Source organism: Coturnix japonica, chromosome 12 (assembly GCF_001577835.2).
Source record: "Coturnix japonica isolate 7356 chromosome 12, Coturnix japonica 2.1, whole genome shotgun sequence".
In the NCBI taxonomy this organism is placed as follows: Eukaryota; Metazoa; Chordata; class Aves; order Galliformes; family Phasianidae; genus Coturnix; species Coturnix japonica.
The window spans coordinates 10,925,327-10,943,168 of NC_029527.1; the positions used below are offsets into that span (position 1 = coordinate 10,925,327).

At 45.2% G+C, this 17,842-nt stretch overlaps 1 protein-coding gene across 5 annotated transcripts in view; it reads left to right on the forward strand.

Moving 5' to 3' along the window:
• SYNPR (synaptoporin) overlaps positions 1–17,842 on the forward strand; it is a 76,655-nt gene that overhangs the window by 45,246 nt on the left and 13,567 nt on the right. For 2 of the 5 annotated variants that reach the window (XM_015875408.2, XM_015875409.2), the window contains one exon: positions 12,330–12,454. In XM_015875408.2, the coding sequence (XP_015730894.1) occupies positions 12,330–12,454 (125 nt within the window). Of the gene's footprint in view, positions 1–37; positions 431–3,004; positions 3,050–10,234; positions 10,408–12,329; positions 12,455–17,842 lie in introns of those variants that run through there. The other 3 variants (XM_015875411.2, XM_015875410.1, XM_015875412.1) reach the window with 3 other exon arrangements.

The following is a 17,842-nucleotide window of genomic DNA, read 5'->3' on the forward strand; positions in this document are numbered from 1 at the left end:
AAGCAGTGCTGGGGAGGACGGGGCTGCACCTCACAGCACATCCTTGTGCTACCTGCACCACAGCAACGCAATCAGCCCCCCACCACGGGGAAAGTGTTCCATCTCTCTACTTAGGCTTGTGTGTAGTCGCTGTCTGATAATATGACCATTTTGCCATCCCTCTGCAAATAAGGCTGAGGCTGCTGCCTGATTGGTATATCATCTCACTTTCTCTCAGCATTGATTTTCTTGCTCTCCTTATTTGCTTCATAAAAAGAGAGACGAGGAGCTGGTGCTTGTTCCCTCCCTCCCTCCCTCTCTCTCTCCCTCTCCACTGCGAGAAGCTTTTGGGAGCCTTTATTTTTAGTATGAGACAAACCTTGCTTTATTTCAGGAGACGCAAGTTGGATTATAAACCCTTTTGTAAATGTGTATGGTGATATTTGCTCCGGTAAGTTCTATGCTTATCTATTTATTTGTGTGTAGCTGTGCTGTTCTGGGGGAGAAGTGGGGTTTTTAAAGGAATGGCAAAGCCCACCAAATTGTTTTACAGGTTGGGTTTCTTTGTGCTCCCATGCTGAGCCCAACTGTTCTGTGTTTTTTAGGTACATGGATAATATTTCTGCTCTGTGTTTTGCATTGCAGAGGGGGGTGCCTGCTTTGGAAACTTGTTTTGCGCTTCATTTTACGGCAGAAATGTGGAAAGTGGGGATTAAAGGGGAAAGGGATTCCAATTTGTCGTGTTTCTTCCAGCGGTTGGTTTTTCCTTTAATCAAAGGCTACTCAAAAATAAGACAGAAATGTTTGCTATGAAAAACCAGTGCGAGCTGCTTAATATTGATCATCCTGAAGTACGAGCATCAGACTGCCTATTTCCTTAGGAAGATTAAAGTACGGCAGGTGGGCAGCAACATGCTCCTCATCAAAATGCATTGTTGAAATAAAGAAAATCTTTAAAGTAATTAAGGACGTGGAGTTGTTTTCGGAGTGTTACACCATTAATACAGGTCAATGTACTGTTGCTCTGACTCTCTGCTGTGCACGGCTCTGCAGCCTCGTTCCTCCGCGCTCTCAGCTAACTTGGAGACCTCTTTGTTACCTGTAAATAGCAGCGAGGTGCAGTGATTTATCTCCCCCCATCACAGCTCCTGGTGTGCTTCCCAGGCAGCGCGAGGCAGCGCTTGGAACACTGTGACTGAGGAAAGCAAGATGTGTATCTGCAGCGCGTCCAGGCTGCCTAATAAATATTTGACTTTGAGGCATTATATTCATTAATTTATTGGCACTTTGATTCTTTTGAGGTTGAGTCTGATCCATGGGAGTCAATCACGCTGGTGGTTCAGAAGTCTTTCAGAACTCCAGCTGTAGATGCTTTGAGAACATGAAAATCCACGTATCAAACCCAGAATAATCCACCTACTCTCATGATTTTGGGCCATGCTAATAGATGTGTGAGGCGTGCTCCAGTAGGGCTGCAACTGGCTTTATTAAACCCATCAGAAAAGGTGAGGATGTTGTGCTGGTAGAGCAGGCTGAACTCATCCAGAGAGAAATTTCAGATTGGCAATAACTGCTTAGTCATTTTAAGCTGCTTTTGGACCAGCTTAATTGTTCCGATGTTGTTTCCATGTGGAGGAGCTGCACTTGGCTTCCCAGCTGTGTGCGGAACAGCTCAGGACCATGCTGGGTTCTTGAGGGCTGCATGGTGGTTGGGTGCAGCTGTGCTGGGCATTGCATGGGGAGCCCACACCTTGGGTCTGCTGCCTGCAACTGGATTCATACGTGCCCATTTCTGTGTCTTTTCAATTTTCACATCGTTGCTATCTCATAAGCACCGTGTATATTTATCCCATTTATATACATTACTGTGAATGTATGTGTGAGCGAGGTGCATAACAGTGATTGCCTTTTCCCAATCATTTAATTTCTCAGGTGCCGAGGGTGTGAGTGTCTGAGCAGCACACATCTCACACGCTTTCTAAGCATAATCCTTCTTGCCCAAGGATTGCCTTAAACATTTCCAGCTTTGCTGAGCCTTGGTGCATGGCTCAGTGTGGTGACCTCCAGGTGAGGTTAAAGAGCATATTTGGTGACCCTGGAGGGGCAGCGGTTGGCTGGGATGAAGTGAGTAGCGCAGCTTCTGCTTCCAGCTCTGCAAAACAAAGGGGCTGGGGTTTCTGTACCATGTAATTTCTCATAGCAGGGGTGCCAGACTTCCCTGAAAGCTGGACACGCTGTGGTTTACTAAGAGGACAGTTCAGCTTGTCTGTATAGATTGGAAGCAGGGAAAGTGTCCAAGCTGGTGGGACTCCTGGTGTCACCCTGCCCCTGGAGGGCAGCTCGTGGGAGGCCAAAGAATTGTAAGGCATTGCATGGGCCATGTGCCTGAGTCCGTCATTGCAAACCATTTGTGTGAAGAGGGGCTTGTGGTGGAGCAGAAATGATCCCTTTGGTCCAAATGCTGTCCCTCCAGGATAAGACCAAGACAAGCTTGGGGGGAGCAGGAGAGCTTGCCTTACTTCCTATGTGGTGCATGCAAAAGTCTTCCATGCTTGTGGTTTTCCACCACTCACCTTCTGCCCATGCTAACATTGCAATGCTATCTCTTTCTAGCGGGTACATTAGGATCTGGAAGGAGTTGGAAATGTTATTTTAGGGCTGTGAGGATCCTGGGGAGCTGCTTCTCTGCCTCATTGGCTGTGGCATCTAGCAGCTCCAGCAGTTCCTAGAGAAATTCCTCAAGCTCTTAGAAGATTGATTTCTTAAATACTTCCTTCTGAATGCCAGATACTTTTTTTTTTAGCCAGGTCCTTGGAAGACTTAATGAATGCTTTCCTCACCTCTGTTAATCCTGTTCAGACCAATAGGTGCCCCATGGGGAGAATGGTATTTGTGTTGTTATTGGATAGCAGCTGCCTGTCACTGCCGGTGATGGCGGGTGGTGTTTTATTCTTTGTGTCATTCTTGATTAGAGGTTCCTGTACAATTATATGGCCAGTTTACTGTTTTTTTTTCCAGGGAACGTTTCTCTGTGTGGAAAATGGGTGGCAGATGGCAACTTGACCCAGAGGTTGGTCTTTCTTGATTTTCCCTTTGGGTTCTTCAGCAAGCTGAGCGCACATCCTTCCTAACAGCAGTGTGGGCTGCAAACTCAGAGCCTGCTCCTTGGCATGGGCTGTAACAGCAAGTGCTGTGTGCCTGCCCCTATGTAAGCACTCATGGCCATCGGGACTGTCCCTGCTGCCAGCCCCAGGGAAGCAGAAGGGAGAACTAGTGCTAGGCTATGCAGGAGGCTGGGCATTGCAGGCAGAACAGTGCAATGCTTGCTCAGTTGGTGTTTAATTAGATGTCCAGTACAGGTCTGGCTCTGCTTGTCTGTGGTTTGCAAATGTAATCATGACCCTGGGCCCAAGGGGATGCTCGGGGTCCTTGAACTTGCAATGAAACTTTTTGTTTTGTGTCTGGGGCCAGAATACTGAATACCATCAAATTCTTAAGCCTTCCTCTCCTGTCATGTCCAACCTATTATTTTTGTAAGGAAAAAAAAGAAAAAAAAAAGGTAAGGATAGAAAGGAAAACAAGATGTGCTGAGTCCTTCAGTACAGACAGGGGAGGAGACAGGCGGTCAGCATGATGTGTGGGATCTGCTGCATTGCTCCTGTCCTTTCCCAGGCACGGTGCTGGAGCTGTCTGTCTGTCTGTGCCACATACAGGCTGTCTGTCTGGGTGGAAGGGGTCCTGCCACCTGGATGGCTGCGCAGTGCTCATCTGTCACCAAACTTCCCTGGCACCCTGGCAAAGCAAATATGCTGCAGCAGGCTCGAAAGCTGTAAACATATGGGCACTAACAACAGATTAACTGAGTGATTTAGTCTAAGGGGCTTGGTAGATTACCATAAAATATATCTTAATTAGAAAAGCGATCAAACTCTCACAGAGTTAATGAGGACAAAACGTCCCTGTTGGCAACAGCGCTACGTCCCCCAGGCCAAGGGATGGAGGTGTCAGTGGATGAGCCTCATGCCCACAGTGGGAGATCTGGGAGTTTTGCTGCTGTTTGCCCACTCTGGCTATGGGTGTCGGATCCCTTCACACTGAATTATTTGTTCTTGGACCATGAGGTCATCCAGCGAACCGCTAGGAATGAGGCTGATGGTAAACTTGGATGCCTTCAGCAGCATCAACAAAACAGAAACTGCTGAAGGTGAAAGAGTAGAGCATTTGCACATTTTCCTTGAAAATGTGTGCAATTACCTAAAGTCATATTTGAGTGTTTGCCATGTATAGCACAGCTGGTCCCAGATAAAGGACTGAGGCTTCTAAGTGCTACCATAACACAAATAATTAATAAGTCTATTTCCTTCACTGCGTTCTCTTGTTTTTAGTGAACATTACCATGATTAGCTTTTACCTGATTCTGAATTTATAGCATGTCCAGTAGCTTTCTTTTCATTCTGCATGTGTTTTCTTCCTTATTTTATCAGCTCCAGTTTTACTCCACAGGCTGGAATCTGCAGATGTAAAAGCTAAATAATCATCTCCAGGAGCACAGGTATAAAGAGTGAAGAGGCCAAAAACAAATTGATGTATTATTGGTTTGGAACAAGTGCCTGCTTTTCTTCTGGCTCTGGAAGGCTGTGAAGTACACTGGGAAGTGGCACAGAAGATGCACAGCAGCTGCTGGCAGTTGAGAGAAAGGAAAGGATGCCTGATTATTTGAGAATTGGCAGTATTTTAAAACATGGAGGAAGTGGGGAGTATTCACGCCAGGGGTTGCCAAGTTTCTTTTGTTACCTCTTTTTGTGCTTAGAAACAGATTTCAGGGAACATCAGTGAAAGTGCATGAGAAGAAAAAGGGAGAAGGTGTGGAGGAACATGGGGTGGGTGAGGATGGAGAGGAAACTGGGATAACTTAAACCAACTGGATGGAGTGTATCAAGAGCCGGTGAGATAAGGAAACATTGTTGGTTTTTTGCTTTTCAATTTAAGGATACTTCTATTACTGTTTCCTAAAGATGCTCATGTTAGGGTGTTACCATTTATGATTTAGCTTTAGGAAGGGGAGCAATGCCACTTTTAGGGACAGTGTAAGAGGAGCAAAGGAAAAGAAGAGGAAGGGGAGGTTTTAATTCTGAAAACATTTTGTTCCCAAAATGTTCCCCATGAATTCCCAGAGCTCAACAATGCAAGCGTTCATTTGTAGCCCATCGTTTTAATTATTAGAAAAGAAATTATTTTCACCATGTGTGCTGCTAACTAGCCAGGAGCAAATTTTTCTTACAGCCCTTTGCGCAGAGCTGGGTGCTGAGGTCAGAGCCAGCACCAATGGAATTTTCCAGCCAAAACTGCTTTGAGACAAAAGGAGGGGTCCTGTGTGGGATGCCAGGTGCAACCCAGGCCTTCCTCCATCACAGGATTGCCTTGAGAAGGTGGGGTCTGGAGGAAGAGGGGTACATCTACCATGGCAGGGCAACCAACAAGGTTAGGACAGCCACCATGGGTCTTGATGGCCAGGAGTGGCTGTACATAGGCTTTCTGGAAAAGCAGCCATGCTCTCCAAAAGGACAACCTGGGTACCCAGCAGTGCTGCCCGTAAAGATGTTGAGATACTGGAAAATGGGAAAGCACAGCCAGCCGTCCTATCAAAGAGCACTGCTGGGGGTGTGGGAAGGAAGCGAGGCCTCATTGCTTAGCAATTTGAAAGCACTCTCAAATCCTCACGGGACAAAGCTGTTGCACTGGTTTATTCATCCCAAGGGCTCTCTGGATGCCTTCCCAACCTAAATAATTTTCACCCATTTCCTTAATTCAGCTTGAGAAATGAGAGCTGAGTGCGAGCATGCTTGCTTAGGGAGCAGATGACACTGGGTAGCAGCACAGCAGCAGCGGGGCTGAGAGGAAGCTGCTAATGGCTTCTGATGAGCACCAATGTGATAATAATGAGGTTGGTGCCCTTTCACTCACCCAGAGAATCTTAGCAAAAGTATAATCCCTGCTAGTCAATGGGCGATCATTAGGTCATAAATAATAGAGTGTGATTGAAGGACAGCGCCTTTCCTGTAATAAATCACGCAGAGATGCTCTTGGCCTGGGGGGGGCAGGAGGGGGTCTCACTGCAGCCCCATGCTGTGCTGTGCTGCAAGCTCCCAGCTGTCAGCGTGGTCTGTGTACTCCCAAATCTCATTGCTGCATTTGGCTGCACTCACAGCATGAGGATACTCCACCACCACCGAGGTCTGCCAGCACTGAGGTAGATGGAAGGAATGACGATGCACCTTGGATAACATTTTTGTGGGCATGGTGGGGATGGGTTAACAGTTGGACTGGATGATCTTAGTGGTCTTATCCAACCTTAATGATTCTGTGATTCTATGACAGAGGGAAGTATTTTTTCCATGCACCTAGTGCATATGGACACTGCTCAGCCTTCAGGTAAATCCCTGTGTTTACTGGGGGGAGTAAATCCTTCTTAGCGCTGGTTTGGATCACACTCTGTACACAGTTATGTTACATGGTTGGGCCATTTTAAACTCAGATATTTCTAAACCCACCCAGCAAGTAAGGAAACAAGCGACTGTCCAATTGCTTTAATTTTATAATTGTGTATACTCATACCACAGTAAATCCAATATAAGCAGTCTCTCAAGCCTGCACAAAGCCTGTGTTTTCATCAGGGAGCAGGAGCAGAACTGCATTTACATGTGAACCTGCCTGGCTTGGGGCTGGGCAAGAATCTCTACCAAGGGCATGGCAGCTGCCTCCGTGTGCCAGCAGGCTGGAAAAGTCTTCAGGCCCAAAAAGGAGTGCATCTCTGTACTGAAGTGGTATGTGTCACAACATGAGTTATTCAGGGATCGTATGCAGAAATGAAACAAATCTGTGTCACTTGTGCTCCCATCTCCTTAAAGAAGAAGGGTATGAATGTGGAGACATGAAGGCTGCAGGTCCTTGTAGATGTCTTCAGTTATCTCAGACCTTTGGCCAGTGGTTGGAGGGGCTGAAGCAGCTTAACATCTCTCCCCACTTGTGTGACAGGCTTTGTTCACTGACGACTTTTCCTTTCACTGAATCCAAGAGATGTCGACATACATCTTTATTTTCTGCCTGTTAACTCTTCCGTGCAAGCTGCCAACCTTAGCATTAGCTTTCAACTTTATGGCTGACCCATTAAACATTGGATGAAACATCTCATCATCTTGCATTACATTTTGAACTTAATAAATAGGAAAGGCATTACACAGACTCTGTCTGGCCATCTGGAGGAACAATGTTCCTTAGCTCAACGAATGGCTATCTAATCCTCTCATATACAGTTTGGTTTTATTCTATTAAAATATAATGAGAAAAGACTACCATACCATTATGTGGTGGGACTAAATGGGATTTTTAGAGTAATCAATGAAAATGAGTAAAAAAGATAAAGATTTTCTTCAAAGAAAAATAGAGAAAATTGTCTCCTTGGGATTAAAGTATTGTAGAACCAAATGATTATAGCACAGTCTTTACTCACTAAAAATACCCCAGCTTCATTTCCATAAATCTATCTATTAAGAATCAAAGGAAGTATTTTTTTTTCCTTTTAAAAATGCGAAGTATTAAATGAAATGCTCTGTTTTAAGCTGAGGATGCCACAGGATGCTACTTGATGGTCTGGAGGGTTTTCTCTCTTGCCTCCAACAGTGACCCCAAAAACCCATCCCAGAGGATATGGGACAGACACTTGAATGTCCTCAGGGCTGTCCAGCCTGCCCTTGGATGTCTCCAAGGACAGGGGATCCACCACTTCTCTGGGCAACCTGTGCCGCTGCTTCACTGCCCTTATTGTAAAAATACTTCTTTATATCCAATCTAAATCTCCCCTTTTAGTCTGGAACCGTTTCCCCTTGTCCTATCACAATATACCCTGCTACAGACTCAATCCTCCTTTTTCTTATAACCCCCCTTTAGAAGGTTTGCTTCTTGCGGTGCTGCTGTTTATTTCTAAGGGGGGCACACTAAATCCTGGCAATTAGTGGACAATTGCTCTAGGCTTTCTTTTTCAGCATAAGGAGAATATATTTCAGCTTGCTCCCAGGACAGTTGTTGGAGGAAAATGAGTCCTGCTAGTCATCGCCTCCCCCCAGCTCTGCTGCCCACCCAATTCATCAACCAGTCAAGCTGATATAATTAGGAATCCCAAAGTCAATAAGCTGATAATCTCCAGTGAACAAAGGCTTGTACGTAGGAGAAGTGATTCCAGGAAGTCTGCAGCTCAGATCCTCGGAGGAAAGATGCCAGATTCTAAAAAGGAAACAGGCAGAAAGCCGGAGGGGAGAGTGCTCCCTAATTTTCACTAGTGACATATTTTGGGCTATCGGCTCTACACTAAATGTTTTCTCATACAGTCATTTAGTGCCTCTAAATCTTCTCTTTACAGCCTTAATAATGACGTTTGGCTGCTGGTTGCATTCCATAAATAAATCATCGGAGCGCTACAAGGCTGTGCAGGGGATGATGCTGTCTGCGGGGCAAGGGATGCTTCTCATATGTATCCCTGGCCTTAGTGAACAAGGAGGAGGTGTAAAGCCATGCAGTGTTTGGCACATATTTTGCAGCCTCTTTGTGATGGAGATCCAGAGAAGGAGAAGTCTTATATCCAAAAGCCATGCCAGGAAGCTCTGGCTTTGTGAAACACTTTCAATGTGTAAAGTGACTAATGGGTGAGTAGGGGTCTCAAGTATTGCACGTTGCTTTTCCAAAGCATCTGATGTTCCCCTTGGCTTCTCAGTGCTAGGGCAGGACTGGGGCTGGGATCTCTCCTGGAAGGTATCCTGGTAAAAGCGAGTGGCTTATGTAAAATTTCATCAATTTTAAATGGCAGACTTATCTTCCTAACAGGATGTTTTAGCTGCCCTGCTTCTATGTTAGCCTTTTAGCTTGCCATGTCAGGAGCCATTCTACCTTCTTCAGGCTCTCACGGCCAACCTGTCACTCGGCAGGCATTGAGGGGAAGGCTCTGAAGCCAAGTATGGAGAAATGGTAGGAAGTTGTTCCATCTGTCATTCCTGTGGCAAGGGGAGTCGTGTGGTGCTGCTGCTGCCTGCCTGGGACACAGCTGGGACATGGGCTCTTTTGGAACCCTTGTGCCCCTAACCCAGGGTTAAGAAGGGACCAGCACTGGAGCTGAAATGATGTTTATTATTGCACAGTGCCATAATGAATATAATTTCTATTGGTTAAGCTGGGTTATAGGATTTACCTGTCTTCCTTATGAAGTTATAGCGGTTTGGTGGTGGGGATGTGTTGATAGTTGGACTTTATGATCTCCAAGGTCTTTTCCAACCTTAACAATTCTATGATTCCATGACACAGTCGCACAGAGTAAGGCTGCACAGTTATAATGGTTACAATCACCATTATAAGCAGGAGATGGGGTATTCATTGGCATACACAAAGGCACCACCATCTTCAGAGACTTGCAGCCTTGTTGGAGAAAGTCTTGTGACAGGTGGAGAGCTTGTATAGAAGCAATGTGATGCCCCAAGGGCACCGTGCTGCTCCTGGCTGCTCCTAGGGGACCTGCCTTCATATGTAATTTTGCATATGTTCTCCGTGTAAAAGATGGCCCTCGAGGGCAGAGGCTGTAATAAGCAGATCTGGCCATACGCTGAGATAGATCTGGTATAAAGGGGAAAAGCCATACACATGCAGGGTGCAGATGGGATGAGCGCTGAGTGTGGATTTATAGGCAAAGAATAACTAGGAACATAGGGAAACGCTTTCCCTTTCTCCATAAACTTTTCAATTTCAGAGAGACGAGATTCAATAAAATTATCTTGCAGATGGAAGTTTTATTGAATCTGGACCATAAAGCTCCCATTATGGGGTTTACAACTGCCATTTACACAAATCCTGCTATAATAAAATACAGTGGTGTTTACAGCATTCCTGCGACTGACACAGAATTACAGCACGCACAAAAGCTGCCCAGTAAATCTTGGTTTAATTCACTGATGACAGAAAGCAGCAAAACTTGGGAGGGAGCAAAAAAAAGCAACAAGAAAAATGCAGAGCTGGGAGGGAGAAGGTTGTTTGGGTGTGAGGAGTTATGCTGAGAAAGGATTCATGGCCTGCAAGGCATGATGTAAAGGTGCTTCCAAGCAGTGCGGTGTGGTGCCCAGCTGCAGGGACCAGTGATGTGATTGCAGCCAGAGCAGGGAGCCAGGCTGGGCTGGGTTAACTATAAAAGCCGCCAGCTGGTTCTTTGTTGCTTTCCCACCTGCCTGCTGGGTGCTGCTTGGGTGCTTGCAGTATGGCATGTGCTGAGCAAGGATAGAAAGTGGTGGGCAGCTCTGGTGGGATGTAGCTGGAGAGGGAGTGGGCTGCAGGTTTACTGGGTGTGGAAGCATCTGGAAAGCCTCTGGCTGAGAGCTGAGCATGGGAATCAAGGTGGGTAAAGCTGGATCTGAGGCTACAGAAATGCACTCAACTTTTCTGACAACCTTTCTGAGCTGTATTTTTGGGGCTGTCTACTTGCTGTTGTCACAGGCTCATGTTAATTCCCAATCCTTCATTATTTGCCTGAATTGTGTGTCTTTCCCCTCCTTGTCCCCATTCTGAGAGCTGCAGCTGGCAGGTGATGCTGTTCATTTATGGCAGCTTCGTTTCACACTTCAGCCCTTCACTCCCCCCTTTATTTTTTGCGAGCCATTAATCTTTGTGACTCCCGGCACATCTGTAAAACACCTGCAGTTACAACTCCATTAATTAGGCCAGTAAGCAGGTCAGCCCGAATCTCTCTGGTTCTCCTTAATATATTGTTTTCTGACATTGCCTCACAAGTTAAGCTGAGATGATTAATAGTGATTTTTGGTGCTGTTGCATGTGTCAAGGCTGAAAAACTTTGAGGAAACATCTCATTTAGGATTAAGGAGTGCTATTCAAGTTTATTATAAGCATTTATTTCAAATGAACCAACAAGCCATTTCATGGGAAAGTTCAGCTGTCTTTCTTTCTTTTTTTTCAGTCAGAGCCCAGTGTAAAGAATTGAGTCAGTCGCTGTTTAAATCAACTTGCCTTATCATTAGGCTTCTAAACCCCTTTGCAGATCTGCCTGTAAGCAGCGTGCAATGGGTGCCCAGATGAATGGCGTGTTTTATTAGTGGAGCCTTTTGCAGCAGGGATGGATCTAATTACTTATTTTTTTTGGTATTTCCATGTTGTTTAGTGAATCATTCAGCCCCTCGGTTTGCCATTATAGTTGTTTGCTGTATGATTTTCTTTCCAGTGTCCAAATACAATTTGTTCTCTTCTAGTTGCACGTAACCTCTTTTCTTTGGGTTCTTGGCCTTTAGTTCATTCAGTTGTGATTTGGGTTGTGGGTTTACTTGTCACTTCCCGTATCTGCCTCACTTCAGATCACAGCTGCTAAAGTGTGTGGAGTAACTTTACACCTATTGTGCTGCAATAGGATTAACATATAACCAGACTTTTAATTTAGGTTACAACTGTATCAGTAAGCTCTCCCCACTTTTACTCTGGTTCTTCTAAGGCAGCCATTGTCATTGAAGTTCTGTGTTTGAACACCTGACATAAATATGAATGTTGATGTGTCTGTGGCACTCCCCATCCCTCCAACCCCCTTCTCCTGGAATATGAAGGTGTGATATGGGTTTGCACTAGAAGGAACCAAACTTTTTCTTCCTATCCAGTTTGCTTAAGCTTATTCTATGTTTTTTGTTTGTTTTTTTTCTGTGTTGCCAAGTGTTGTTCAATCACCCCACTGTGTCCATCTTGGTTTATGAGATAAATTTAGGAAAAATAATGAGAAAATGATTTTCTTTTCCACCCAGATCTTACTTGAAATGGAAAAAGGGCGGCGTGATGCTGTGTTTTGTCATGCGATGGGATGATAGCTACGTGGACTGCCTTGGTCTACTATTGCTACTCTTGTCTGCTCCTTATAAATGTTTCTGCCAGTGTTTTATTTGTGCAAAGACTGGCTCATTATGCTCAGTCAATATTCATCCTTCCCTTGCAGCCTGAGCTTGCCCATCAGTTGGGTGATTTAAATAGCTGCCTGTGCTGTGAATCCCAAGTGGGCTCTGAGACACGGGGGGGGGAGGGCTGAGATGCTTGACACAGACAAATGGTGATGGTTCTGTCTATGTGAAGCAGCACAGCTTCAAATCTTCTGGTTCCCTGTATTGACGTTTGGAAAGGGTGCAGGAGTAATGTATGGCAATGCTTTGAGTGCATGGAGTGATGGATAACCTGACCTGAGGGGCCTGGTGCTGCTGCTGCTCTACAGATCTGCTTGTGGTGTGGGTGCTGAAACAAAATCAAATTAAAATGTTGTTTGTTTTTGACAGCTTTTTGCAATCTTTGCATTTGCAACATGCGGTGGGTACTCTGGAGGACTGCGCCTCAGTGTGGACTGTGCAAACAAGTCAGAGAGTGACCTCAACATTGACATAGCCTTTGCCTACCCGTTCAGGTAATGCATTATTGGTTCATGGTGATTGTTTTGCAGGGAGGCTGGTGCATGGGGTCTGGTGGGAAACCCCCACTGAAAATAGGTTCCCAGTCACTTGGAACAGCTTCTGATGTAGCACCAGCTCCTGGGGCTCCTGAATTCTGCTCACAGTGTGGGTTGGACTCCAGAAGGGAAAGATGAATAGGTTTGGCTGGATCTGATGTGGATGGGGCTGTGGGAACCATGGAGAAACTGGAGCACAGCGCAGAGCAGCTGAGAAGAGGGGATAAATGAGCCATTAACTGCAATGTAGCCATTAATAAGGCTGGAAATAAGGGAAATTTTAATGGTAGTTCTGAAATTCCTTTGAAAATTGCACTGATTACCTGTCTGCATTTCTCAGTGCATGAATTGTTTAAGTGCTGGACTGGTGACTTAGGAGAGCCACAGTGAAGTTAAAAATACACATTAAATGCTCCTGCAATGTAAGATCCTGCTTTAGAAGAACACCCACAGTCTTCTGTTTTTAAAGATGCCAGGTCCACTCCAGAAACCTTTCACTTCTGAAAAAGTGATTTCTTTAAGGAATTGAGATGATTAAGAAAAGAATCCATAATCCAGTCTCAGGCCCAGTATCCTATGACTGAAATTATTTTGCTTCCTTGGGAAATCACATGCAGTTTTGCTGATGATTGTTATGCACAGAGCAGATGTAATAGCATCTATTACTTTAACTTGTTCTAAAATGAAGTGTTTTCCAAACAGTGGAAACTAAATTTGATTCCTTGAACTATCATTGTCACTTGACACACATTTATTATTCCACAAGTCCCATTTCCTGCTATTACAAATGTTTATGTTTTTTGTATCAAACTTCTCTGTGTTTTCTTTCTTTTCTGCTTAGTATGCATGAGATGGATCCTGAAAATTGAGTTACATGAATTTGTAATGCGATTCACTTCCAAATAGGTCATTTCTCCAGCATTCATTATAGAATACACCCTACAGTAAAGTGGCTTTAATTTACATGATTATTAAATAGCACTTTATGTGAAAAGTTAATAAAACTGAGAAGAGTAGTCAGCAAGTATATCTTAATGTTGTATCAGGCACATTGACCATTGGCTGTAGAGGGAAGAGACCAGGTCTGCAATTTCCTAGCCTTGCTTATTAGGAAACTAGAAGCATTGCTGAGTAATTGCAGCACATGCTGCAAACTTGGGGGTATTTGCAGAAGGGATCCAGCTGGGATTGCAGCTATAGGTGGCCCTTGAGTTATTGGTGTGGCTCAGCGGTGGCTGGTGTGGTCTGAGCAGTGTGGGATGTATATACTCATGGAATGCCTTAGCTTGGAGGGGACCCTAAATATTGTTCCTAAATATCATTAGGTTCTGACCCTATGCTGAGGGTTGGTTGCCACTCACCAAATCAGGCTGCCTAGAGCCCCATCCAACCTGGCCTTCAACACCTTCAAAAACGGGGCAATAATGGTGGTGTGTGGCATGTACAGTTGGATGGTGTAAATATACCTGCAGTCTGTGAGTGAGAAGGAAGATACTTTCATGATTTCTTCATGAATTTGATCTTTTCCAGTGCTCCTTTCACTGGAGAGAGGACTTTGAACACAGAAGTGGCCTCATCTGGGAAAGGCAATGTTTCTTGTCAGAGCAGTTGATGCCCTTGGCAAAAAGCAGACAGGCTTTAAGCTCAGCCTCCCTCATCAGGACTGTGATCCTGAAGCCTGTCTGCCTGTGTGGACACACAGGCTTTGTATAGGTCATATGAAATTCCCACAGTTGTCTGAATCAGTCTGAGTTCACATGGCATTTCCCTTCGCAATGCCTTCAGTTCTCTGGTTACCAGCTGACAACTGGAGCAGGTGTGGGAGGAAGAAGGGATGTGCTGAGCAGTTGACATGGCAATGCTGTCACAACTGTCAGCAATGGCACTGAAGCAGCCAAATACCTGAGTGCTGCTTTCTGAGCTGCACCTTCCAGCAGGGCTTGTGATATAGAGAGGCATCCAGCTGTATGAACAGCTGCTCTCCTATTGCTGTGAATGTGAGGATATTGGTTTCCTTCTCCTAGGAGGTGCACAGCCAGGCCTTTGGCTAGCTAGCAAATAAGTGGTGGGAGCACTTAAGCAAGTAAACATCAATGTAGGGCCCAACAGGACAACTTAGCAAGTATCCAGTAAATGGCATGGACAGATATGGGAGAAATCATTGATTCCAGCTGACAGGGAGCTTGGAAGGACTCAGAAGAGCAGTGTGGCAAAGTGTCTGTGATTTTTGCTACATAAAGCTTCATGTCACGTACTTAATGTGGTGAAGGTAAACATGTGCATAGGTGATGGGAGGGCTGAGTGTATAGGCCAGTAGGACAGGGTGGTGGTGCTCATAGGAAAGCTTGACGAAGTGGGATGTCTGCGCGTGTCTTTGCACAGCAGCACTGAGCAAAACAAATCTTGCTTTGCCTTTTATTTTAAATCACCAGTTATGTTTCCAGCCTGGTAGTAAAACTGTCTCTGGAAGTAATCCCTATGTCTGAAGGAAAGGGAAATTGTGTTTTGCGGGAGCTTTTCATTCACTCTCTCAGAAACTCATTTGAATAAATATATTTCCATTGAGTACCCTTTAAAGTGTGCACCTCATCTGCATGCAGTGGGCAGGCTTGTCTCTCTTTTGAAATATGACAACCAGACCCAAATTGCCTACTTAGAAGCTACAGATGATTATTGAGAAAGTAGCTAACTCTGCTTTGCAGCAATATTTCTCTGGAGAAAGCCTCTGTTAATATTAGAACACTTCTTTGCCAGAATGGACCAGTCTTCAATTTTCTTTATCCATTTGCAGTAAATCCTGCTTCAGATTTCAATGGAAAACATTTTCACTAAGACATTAAACATATATTTTGTCTGGGTAGCAAGGAGCTACTGATCATTCAGATGAATAGGGCTCCTGCCTTCTGGGAGAGGTTTGGAGAAGACTTCCATACCTGTTAGATAGCACTGGCGTTGTGGTCTTGTGTTTGACATTTCAGGGACTGCACTACCAGAGTAGAATGGGAGATGGGAAGGGATAAAGTCATCTCACTTCCTATTTCATTTTGCATGTGTTCAGTACACAAAAGATGCTCCCGCAAAGCCAAGTGAGGCCTCCTGGCACTTCTAGCTTGCTTTTGTACTGTCTACCCATAGAAGCTGTGCCATCTTTAGGTGTGCTCGGTGCCAAAATGCAGATGCCCTGGCTCCCAGGTGGGTTTGGTTGAGCTCCCAGGGAGCAGATTGGAGTTGGTTCAACTGTGCATGACCCATTCCAACCTGGAATGGAACAGTCTCCTTCCTTCAACTCCTGGTGCCTCTGGAAAGCTGTGTGCCTTTAGCACAAACAAGCTGAGGGGATTATTGAGTGTAGTTCACTGGGTAGGAGGCTGAGCAGCACAACTGCAGTGGTCCCTTCTGACTCTGCAATCGATCCATCCATGAAAACTGCATTAACTGAGCTCCTTTCCTTGGCAAGCTGTGACCATCTCACCCAGCACTGCGGGTCAGGGGTCAGCATCTGAGCTGACAAGGAAGAGCTTTCAAAACACATCAGCGAAGATGGGGGATTTTCAGCAGTGCTCTGTTATATAAACTGGTCTTTCAGGGTGGACGCTCAGGGCTCAGTCATGGGGTTAATTACCTTCTTCCTCAACAGCTTCTTCGAAGCCTGATCTCAGCAGTGCTTTGTGTACCTAATTGTGGCCTTTGAGTAGATTTGCCTAAAAAGGTCAAAACGGAATCCCAGTAAAAATGTTATTCCATTGTGACAGGAGCACCAGAACCTTCCTGAGCTGTTTCAGGAATGGCCCTGGCATGTGGATCCCTGGTGGTCCGGCATGCAAGACCTTGGTCCGGTCTGTGATCAGGCTGAGCTCTGAACACTATCAGGTGAACCTTGGCTTTGTTAGAGCTGCTTGCTTTTACATTGCCAGCCCTGGATAAAGGTGATTCAGGTGTGTTCAACAAATGTATTTCTCTTCAGCTTTCAATGAATTTTCAATAGGGAAAAATTCAGATGGAGAAGGAAAGTGGGAAGCAACTTTCTGGAGAAGGTGTCTGCTGTAGGAGAGGGAGAGTGGTGCTGCTTAAATCTTCATTAAGTCCTAGAAGCTTTTATTTTGGCACACAAAGCAATTGGAGTCTTGATGAATGGGGATGGTATTGATCCAGGCTGGCTTATTTGGTTTCATAGATGCTGTATTTTATGCTTAACGCTGTTTTGGTGTCAGAAAAATTCTTTAGCTGTAATTTGATCTTGAAGTGGAAGTCACTCTTTGATTTCTTAATATATGCAGCTTCTTCCCAATTTGAATTTTTAATATATATTCATGAATAGTCACTACAGCATTGTATGGTGATGGCATTTTATCTGTGCATGCCACAAAGGCCTTCTCTGTAAGCCAGGCTTTTTACGACTTCCCTTGCAATTTTCTTTTCACCCATTTTCATGCTGCCAGTGCAGAAGCAACCTAAGTAGAAAGCCTTTGGCTCTGCTTTGTTTGCCATCTGATCCCATACCCCACGTGGCAGCCATCAAACGCTCATCCTTGCCCTGCTCCCAAATCTGCACGCTCTGAGTAGCAGCCCTGAAGGTTTACCTGGGACCGTAGGGTCCCTCAGAAAAGTGCTTGGGATGAAAATGTCTTGGCTGGAAGTTCTGTTGGAGATGTGCTGTAAACTCTACAGAGGAATGAGTTTGATTGTCTCAAGTGCCTTAGGACAACGTGCTTGGGAAAATTATAGTTAAAATACAGCATTAATGTGAAAATATGATAGAAAAGAATGAATGCTGCTGTTTCTTCTGTAATTGCTCTTGGATGTGTGTTTATCTCAGCTGGCCCTGAAGATGAAACTGCTGCTTTCAGGACTTACAGACCTAGATTAAACTGTATATAAACCCTACTTCTCACAGGGCAAAGAGCAGCAGCAGAGTGTGCTGGCTCCTATGTTGCTCCAAAGGAAAACCCAGGAGGTTGGTGCACCCCCCTGCCCACAGATCATTAGATCTGCAACCCTACCAGTCTGTGCCACAGAGCTGAATGTAAGGAGGTATTTGGGTTGGCACAGTCTGGTGGAGGATGTCTGAGTGCTGCGCTCCGTTTGCATGGGAAGGAGAAGCATGTGCTTGAGGAGAGCTGTGAAAGCATCTCGGGGAATAAATCTGGGTCTGGATGTAGGCTTGGAATTGGGGCTGGGATCACCCACTCAGCGTTGTGAGTACTCACAGCAGCGTGTGTTCTATAATGAGACACTGTATTTCCTTTTTGGTGTTACGATGGAGTAGTAGGGCTTGAATTCCTGTTACGGGTGCAGTCTGGGGAGGTACACTGCTGTGGCTGGCACGTGTTCCAATGTCTCCCAGTG